This window comes from Procambarus clarkii, chromosome 40 (assembly GCF_040958095.1).
Source record: "Procambarus clarkii isolate CNS0578487 chromosome 40, FALCON_Pclarkii_2.0, whole genome shotgun sequence".
In the NCBI taxonomy this organism is placed as follows: Eukaryota; Metazoa; Arthropoda; class Malacostraca; order Decapoda; family Cambaridae; genus Procambarus; species Procambarus clarkii.
The window spans coordinates 40,013,550-40,023,162 of NC_091189.1; the positions used below are offsets into that span (position 1 = coordinate 40,013,550).

A 9,613-nucleotide genomic window follows, 5' to 3' on the forward strand; every position below is an offset into this window, starting at 1 on the left:
TTGTATATCAGGACTACATTAGCCATCTTCCAAATTTTTGGCAGTTCACCAGTGATTTGTTGTACACCATGTGTGTGTGTGTGTGATTGCGAGTATGTGCGTTTTTATGTGGGTGAGAGTGTGTGCCTGTAGCTTACAGTTAAGAGTGTGGAGGTCTAGTAATTTAGCAGATTACCCAGTTCCCAAGTAAGCTCACAAATAAGGTATAGCGAGTAAACTTATACTTGCTCCATTATCTCATTAGCTTAATGGCATAACTAATTAGCACTAACTACACAAGCTATAATCCTATCCCTATTTACAGGTAACGGTTTTTCCACTCCTCCTATCTTATTGTGAGGTGTAGTAACCGTATATAAGCCAGCGATTTGAGAATAACAAACACGGGAGACATCTCCCGTCACGCAGGGTGCAGTCGCGCCTCCACAGATCTCCAGTATCAGCTCTTGATACTGGTAATGGCTCAAAAGGGCCACCACTTACGGGCTATTCATGCCCGTGCCACCTCTTGGATGGCTTAATCTTTATCAATCATCAATCAATCGAATAACAAAACCTCCACAGATCTCTTGATACCAGCTCTACCAGTATCAAGAGTATCAGCTCTTGATACTGGTAATGTCTCAAAAGGGCCATCACTTACTAGCTATTCATACCCGTGACACCTTTTGGGTGGCCTAATCTTCGTCAATCAATCGAATAGCAAAAATCCAACCCCGACAGAGAGAGTGCATCTTCTGCCAAACTGTCATAGAAAAGCCATTACTTCACTATCTTCTGGAATGTGAAGCAACCAAAGACCTTAGAAGAGCTTTCAGAGTCCCTGAATCTTGCAGTAACCATCCTGAAGCCATCAACACTGCCACCCTTATGGTCAAAAAAGGTGTCCAGCAGCTGGACACCCTCATAAAGACTGTCAAGCAGTATCCTCCCTCGCGATAACAGCTTGACGATTAAATGCAACCTCAGAATACTGAAAAGAATTACTGAACAAAAAATTGTACCACTTACGGGCTATTCATGCCCGTGTCACCTCTTGGGTGGCTTAATCTTTATCAATCAATCAATTAATCGAATAGCAAACCAGTACAATTTCCAGTCAAGAATGTAGCACTCGGCGAAGGCAGTTCTAATCGTCTCCAAGACGCTACAGCTTCGACACAGAACAGACAGCAGACTAGGACTGCATCCAGCTACAACGCTCTCCCACATAGAGCTCCACGACTCCGGCCACACTCAGCTCTCTGCTCTGCTCCAGGCTTCGTCTCAACGTCTACGACACTGCTGTACCCAGGACTACTAAATAAATATGAAACTCACTAAACACTGTGTATCTTATCTACCCATCAACGTAACATAATCGTACGTTACAAAGGTCCTTTCCTCTTGTCTCAATCAAGATTACTATATTGTTATTGAATGAAATGCAAGAAGTTACTATGATATGATATTATATAGATCTTGAACACTGCTGAAGACTTCAGAGAGGCACTTACCAGCCACCACGTACCCTCACCACAGGCCCAGCAAGACACCTAGGCAAGTCTCACAGTGCGGCGCTCTTCCCTCTGCGTCCAGCGATGTATATGCACCGGTGTTGCCACTCCAATTTGGTTTCTTTACTCTATCTGATCTATCGTATGCGAGTTCACTATGATACGTTGCTCACCTGCTTGCTGCACACTGCATGAGGCCAAATATCTACCCTCTATATCACTTCAATGTCCCGAACTATTTGACGCTAATTCTCGGACCTGCATTGACACGTGTCAATGCACCGCCGACGACCTACTGGTTGTCTGATGTGGGTTCTCTGGGAGGGTGGTTGGAACCGTGAAACGCTGCTTATGTAAGAACTTACACCGCCAGAAAATAGACCTCCAAGAATTACAAATCGTAGTCACCAAATCCCGAGCCAGTAATTGATCACTGACTTCTCAGATGTTAGTGTCTTACCACTGCGCCACGAAGACTGCTAATGTGATGTATCAGTGACAAAATCTGTGGGAGTCGTGATGAGGATTGCAATCCCCTTTACCAAGCGTAGCCTGGTTGTGTGGGGAGTGTCCGCGATAATATCCACCACATTGCTCCCAATCCTCATCATGGCTCCTATGGATTTTCTCATTGTTGTTATTAATATTATTATTTATATTATAATTATTATTATTTATATTATAATTATAATTATTATTATTATTATTATTATTATTATTATTAATATTGAGAAAATCCGTAGGAGCCGTGATGAGGGTTCGAACCTGTGCGTTGGGTGTTCCCATGCATATCCAACAGATTTTCTTATTGATACAGTCACGTTAGTATGGTTACTCGCTGTGTATTATTATTATTTTATAAAAACCCACATTTATTTATTTGTGAAATGAATATAAAAATATTACACCAAGTCTTTCGCACTCTCCTGAGTGCTGTGTCAAGGTCTAAGTGTGTTGTTGTTGATTTAAGAGCGACGACGATCGTGGGATCGGAAGCGCCCCGGTGTACCCGTGATGGGTTAATCGCGAAGCCTGGAAAGGTGGAACGCCAAGCCAAATCGCGAAACGAGTGACGCCAAACACTATAAACTAATATGCCATACGGCAAATAAACGCACAGACGGGCAGATGATTGGGGAGCCCCAGGAGTCCCTCAGGGTGACAATTAGCACCGGCCCCGCCCCACACAGAGAACACCAGGTAGCACAACCAAAACTCGGCCTCCAACTAAAACGCAAAAAGTCACCCAGTGTCCCAGGCAGAGCAAAAGCCGGCCGCCCACCACGACTGAGGGCACACCAGGAGCCCACCATGCCAAGACCCGCCAACCCCCGGCATCTCACGGCCAAGCCGGTCCTTGCATGAACACAGTCACCCCGCCGGGAGAACCAGCCAGAACACGCCAAAAAAATCTATCAACAATCCCGTGACCAAGGCGATATGTGCGCCAGACATCGTACAATCGGACCGCTGAAGAGGGATGACAAACGGCAGTAGCAAAGCCAAAACGGGAAAACAGGACGTGATCCGGCGGCTCCCAGGCGGAGGTGTCCAGACGTCCGCTCGGCGTCAAGGTTGAACCAGGAGTCCGGTCTAAGTGTGTTGTTAGAACGAGACTTACATCTTAACGACTAATGAATTATCGTTGATTACGCTGCACGAACTTTCAAACTGTAAGTTGTTGAGATGTAAGTCTCGTTCGAACCACACGCTCATACCTTAAGAAAGTACTCAGGAGAGTGTGAAAGACTTGGTGTAACTAAATATTATTATTATTATAAATATCACAAATACATAAGTGTGGTTTTTATCCTATGTTATTATGTCTGTTGGAAGACATTACCATTACTTCTTCTTCTTCTTCTTCTTCTTCTTCTTCTTCTTCTTCTTCTTCTTATTATTATTATTATTATTATTATAGAAGAAGGTAGCAGCACATTGCTGTGTATTCTTAAGCTTGTTAATAAAAATAAACATTTTACTTTTGGAATTAATTAATGTTAGTTTAAAAACTTACAGTTTGAAAGTTCGCGCTGCGTCATCAACGATAAGGAACCTCAATATTACAATCATATTCATTCAAAAGTATATCCATTTGAACTTAATTTTTTTAACGTCACTGTAAATTTATACCTTTTAATTTAATGAGATTGTTGAGAAGTTTGCATGAAACTGAGGCTTAGGTCGCCATTATCGATGCGACGCCTTATTGTTGTTCTACGTCACCACCAGAAGATCTATCATGGCTGGTGGTCAGTGCCTCTGTTTGTGATCGTAAATGCAGGCATCGGGAGGAAAAAACTTCATGCAAGCTGCACCTATCGTAAATTAGAAGTGATCGTAGCCACCGCTGCTGCAAAGACAAACTCCGCAGAGGGAACTGTAGAACACCATCTCCATTGTCCGTTGGTATCCCTCCAGGACTGGTCTGCGCTGCCCTCAGCTCGACACCAAAATAAGACAATTAGGCTTCCAGCGGATTAGTTGAGTCTCCAGGAAACGCCCCACGTAAAAAGAACAACTGCAGTCATCAGGGGATAACCTTCACTTAAACTGCACGATTATGGAGAAGAAGAAACCTCACCAGTGTACAGAGTGTGGAGAAAGATTCAGTCATCTTGTAAATATGAAAAGTCACATGTTGGTGCATACGGATCATGACTGTCCAGTGTGTGGAAAAACATTTGGCCTAATTTATCATATGAAGAGTCATATGGTGGTGCATTCGCAAGATAAACATCACGAGTGTCCAGAGTGTGGGAAAAGATTCAGGCGTCTTGGAAATATGAAGCGTCACGTGTTGGTGCATACGAATGATAAACCTCACGAGTGTCCGGAGTGTGGGAAAAGATTCCGTCATCTTAAATCTATGAAAAATCACAGGTTAGTACATTCGGGTTCTAAACCTTTTGAATGTGCTGAGTGTGGAAGAAGATTCAGAGATCGTTCAGGTGTAATTAATCACATGTTTGTGCATTCTGGTGTTAAAGCTCATGAGTGTCCAGAGTGTGGGAAAAGATTCAGTCAACTTGGATCTATGAAAACTCACCTGTTGGTGCATACGGGTGATAAACCTCATGAGTGTCCAGAATGTCGAAAAAGATTCAGTCTTCTTGGAAATATGAAGACTCACATGCTAGTGCATACGGGTGATAAACCTCATGAGTGTCCAGAATGTGGGAAAAGATTCAGACATCTTGGATCTATGAAGACTCATGTGTTGGTTCATACAGGAAATAAACCTCATGAATGTTCAGAGTGTGGGAAAAGATTCAGTCTACTAGGAAATATGAAGAAGCACATGTTAGTGCATACGCATTATAAACCAGTTCAGCGAGTGCAGAGTGAGGGAAAGGATTTTAAGTACCTTGTATTATGATAGATATATCACATATTAGTGCATCCAGTGCCTTGTATAGTGACTGTTGTGAGCCTCTTGTTGAATCACTTGTGATACAAAGATTATTGATGTGTGTATTTGTGTAAATGCTTGTATATATATGTTTTTGTATATGTGTAGATGTATATGTACATGTATATATAGGTGTATGTGCGAGCATGTATAACATTAATAATTGTGTAACTAGCGTCAAAAGATTATTTGCTTAGCTAAACAAAATTGGGGGTTCAGTTCCTGAACCGATTACACAACCCACGGGATGGGTATGGGATGCATATTAAAGAAAGAAATTGAATTGAATAGTGCATCCAGACAATAATCTTTACTAGGCATCTGATGGTGTTTATGTTGGATAAATCTTAGGGTTAATCATTTAATTTTTGGTATTTTATTTTATATATTCAAGAGTTCTTACATTCTTGTAAAGCCAGTAGCATGCATAGCATTTCAGGCAGGTCGTTAATCCTAATTTTTCCCCCGAATACAACCCACCAAATCGTATAACAACCAGGTACCCATTCACAGCTGGGTGAATATGGGCTACAGTTAAGGATTGGTATCCGGTCAGTCCTTCCTGGCCAGGATACAAACCCAGTCCGAAGCATTCGCAAAGCGCCGGATGAGTGCTTTGTCACTACGCCACGGAGACTACTACATTGTTTAGCAGATAGATTTACTTAAATGTATTTATTTTAAATATAGCAGTAGCAGTATACTTCTACTGCAACATTTAAGTGCCACATTATTGTAGCAGATACATATCAGGATATTATTTTTTTACTAATCCAGTATACTGTTTGGAAACTGTGTTTTGCCATAAAAATACTGTACTACCATCATGTCAGTTGAATGTCCAACAAAGGTTTTTAGTAAAAGTTAGATGATCCTCATAGACTTGGAAAGGTATGGTTGCATGAATTCTTGAAATTGTAGATTGGTAAACAAATAATGTAGTATTTTTGCAAAAAGAAGCAAAACTAAAATGGATTTTTTTTAAATTATACTATTCATTTAGGTCTTATTAAGAAATATATACAGTTTATAATATAATATAATATAGACTTAAGTATCTACTTTAAGGACATTTTCTTTCCATTAAGCCTTTTATTAAACATATGAACAGTGAGTAGAAAAAGTTTTGTATGTTCTCAAGATGAGTCTTGTTTTATTAACAGGAATAACAGTGATTTTCATCTAGGAATAAATACTCATCAGTATTCATGCTTCAACTGATTTAAATATTTTTTAATATTATTTTTTTCAATTATTGATTACATGGATTTTATTTTATATCTTGCTTCATGACTGACTATTAGATATACTGTATATATCAAGCTCGGTTCTAGATATAAGACCCAGCTCTAACAAGTCAGGCCTGGTCTCGGGCCGGTCTTGTGGAGTAGAAGAACTCCCAGAACCCCATCAAGCAGGTATATGACTGGCATATATATCAGGTTAGCATATATTTTGGCTTTAGGCCACATTTTTCCAACTCAGACATATTATCTAGCTTTGCCAATTACATTTGTCTGGGTTAGACATTTATGCATGTCCGGCTCCGATGTTCATATATATCTGGCTCACATGTTTATGTAATAAATATCCCACTCGGACGTTTATGTATCCAGCTCGGACAATTATGTACGTTTGGCTCGGACGTTTATGTTTGTCCAGCTCAAACATTTATATATGTTTGGCTCACATGTTTATGTAACATAAACGGCTCAGACATTTATGTATTTCTGGCGTGCACATTGAGGTATGTCTGGTCCTGACATTTACATTAACCTTACTTGTGCAGTTATATCAATCTGAATCTTGAACTTATATTAACCTATAACTTGGTTTTCTTTCAGCCAGACCTTAGTACTGTAAATTAAGTCTGACTAGAATTTTTTTTATTCTGGTAATATTTAATTCTTGATTGGTAGCCTAGACTAGGTCTAATAGTTGCTTTATCAGTGCAATTTTGTAAAACTATTATTTTTAAGGGTATTTAATTAAATTTAATATTTTAATTTTCATATATTGGTTTAAATTTAAAGGTTGTCTGTTCAAAATGATCAGACCTTTGATCAGTACGTTATATAGGCCTGTGTTGCATTGTATTAATTAGATTGATAGATTAATTTCTTGTTAATTTAATGTGACTAATGTAAGTTATTGTCTTTGAATTATTTGGTTATATTATATATGACATGTTAATTACCTTATAGTTCAATTTTATTGACAGTTCTCTCTACGTTGTTATGACTAGCAGTTTATTTCTGTAGCTGCTCACTTCTTCTCTACCCTTCCCCCCATTCTTGCCTCACCAACCAGGTGTTGCATGTAAAAGTGTAAGCCATAAGGAATTAATGGGCTTTATGACATGTAGTCTATAAACATACTTGTTAACCAGCATTAATGACAATTACCTCCCTTTTATTACTGCATGAGTGCTATGATGTTCCAATCAGTTCTGCCAAGAGTTTCTGAAGCCTAGAGATATTTCAGAACACCAAGTATGACTCTCAGCCAAGGTTACTTTTGATAGATCCAGATTATAGAAATCAGAGTTTCCAAGGGTAGCAAGTTAGAATGAGTAGTATATAAGATTAACTAGGGACCAAGATAGGGTAAGATGCTATTAAGATAGGTTAGGAAATATTATGGTTCTTACAGTATTTTGTAAGGACTGATGGACTTGCCATTCTTGACTATTCTTTCACGTCTTCTGTTTTGACGCTGGGTGTTTGGGGAGGCATACACTCACCCATAAAACTGGTAATAAAGGTCCATAATATTAGTCTAAATCTTGTTTTATTGTATTTTTTTTACTTTCGAGAGTATCCCATACTTGATGGTCTCTGCAATATAATATAACAGTATTCACCTAGTTGTGCTTGCAGGGGTTGAGCTCTGCTCTTTTGCCCTGCCTCTCAACTGTCAATCAACTGTTTCTACTACTACACGTACTTCTATTTTTTTTTCCTCCACACCACACACACACCCCAGGAAGCAGCTTGTGACAGCTGACTAACTCCCAGGTACCTATTTACTGCTAGGTAACAGGGGCATAGGGTGAAAGAAACTCTGCCCATCATTTCTCGCCGGCGCCTGGGATTGAACCCGGGACCACAGGATCACGTGTCCAGCGTGCTGTCTGCTTGGCCGGCCGGCTCCCTAGGTGTACATACACTACATACAGTGTACATACAGTGTATGTATGGCAAAGTTTGTTAATAGGTAAGGTGTATTTGTAAGTACTGTACTTGAGGGTTGTTATAGTACTTGAATATCAAATTTGAGGTTATGTTAAATGTTTTAATCAGCTTCACAGTAGCTAAGAATTCAAGGCTTAAGGAAAATATTTACTTTGTCAGTATAGTTAATTTCACTGCATGCACTATAGGCAGTATTTAGTAGGCTTTCTAAACATAGAGACTTTACACAGCTGTTTAGTTGGCAAGTAACCTTGATAGAAATCCTGCAGGGAAAAGTGTATAATTAAGGATAGGAGATGCTATGGTTCCTCTTGAAAGAAGAGAATTATATACAGTATTCACCAATGTTAGAGCTTGGGAACCCCACCTTCTGCCAGATTGTTCTCAGTGGTGAGACTATACACATGTAAAGAGAATAGGTTATGCTATGGTATAGCATGAAACACTTAAATCAAGTATTCAAAACTTTTGTTAATTGTTGTAACTTTATGTTAATACTGTAATTGATTTGCTAATTATGTTAAAAGATTTTATCTTATGCTGTTAGTAATACTTTTAATTGTTTTGTTGTTGGTTAACTTTTTGACTTGAGTCACCTGTTCACCTCAAACATCAGAGGTCCACAGCTGTTCAACACCCTCCCAGCAATTATTAGAAATATTGTTGGAACAAAGGTGGATGTATTCATGAGGCACTTTAGTTCTTTTATTATGCACTCCATACCCATCTTGTGGGTGGTAGTGGAAAGGGTTACAGAGGCACATAATGGGCTCAGGGACTGAACCCCACAATTCATTTAGCTAAGCAAGTTACAATCTTGATGAGCTAGTTACAAAATTTAGTATAAGTCGTCACATCATCAATAAGTTCGAGAGTGACCACAAGTACAGTTTGTAAATTAAGCAACTGACATATGTGGAGAGCTAGTGTCACAACCCATATGTTTGTCCTGCGCACCACCCCTCATTCAGTCGGCAGCATTGGACAGGCTACAATCACTTAGTTACTACAGTTACTACCTCTCGTCCTGTCTAAGCTCGATTATGGTTGCCCTGCTTACTCGTCTGCTTCTCCTTCTACTCTTCTGCTTCTCCTTCTACTCTTCGCCGTCTTGATGCTTTGCACCATACTGGGTTGCGCCTCAGTTCTGGTGCCTTTCGTTCGACTCCCATCCTTAGCTTGTATGTTGACACTGGCTTCCTATCTCTCCAGGACCGCCATGATTGTTACTGTCTTCGCTATCTTGCGCGGTCCTTACAACATCCTTCCTCTCGCCTCTGTCGTGCTTTAACTTTTACCCCTCCTGCGGTTCCTGTTCCTCTTCACCACCTCCCTCTTTCTGTCCGGTTGTCTCGCTTACAGGATTCTCTTTCCATTCGTATTTCTAATATTTCTCCTCGTGTTGTCCCCGTGGAGAGTCCCCCTTCCGCAGTTTTGTACATCCTTGACCCGCATCCCTAAAGCTTTTACCTTTCCTACGGTTCTAAAAGCCTTTTCCTTGAGCACTTTTC

General features: G+C 40.0%; 1 protein-coding gene across 1 annotated transcript; it reads left to right on the forward strand.

Moving 5' to 3' along the window:
• The first annotated feature begins 4,059 nt into the window (after window positions 1-4,059).
• LOC138372891 (zinc finger protein 708-like) lies at window positions 4,060-4,875 on the forward strand. Its single transcript, XM_069338566.1, has one exon. It carries the CDS (start codon window positions 4,060-4,062, stop codon window positions 4,873-4,875), a length of 816 nt encoding a protein of 271 aa, XP_069194667.1.
• The last annotated feature ends 4,738 nt before the right edge of the window (window positions 4,876-9,613 follow it).

Coding starts and splice junctions, on each gene's coding strand:
- LOC138372891 (XM_069338566.1), top strand. CDS start 4,060: ATGGAGAAGAAGAAACCTCACCAGTGTACAGAGTGTGGAGAAAGATTC.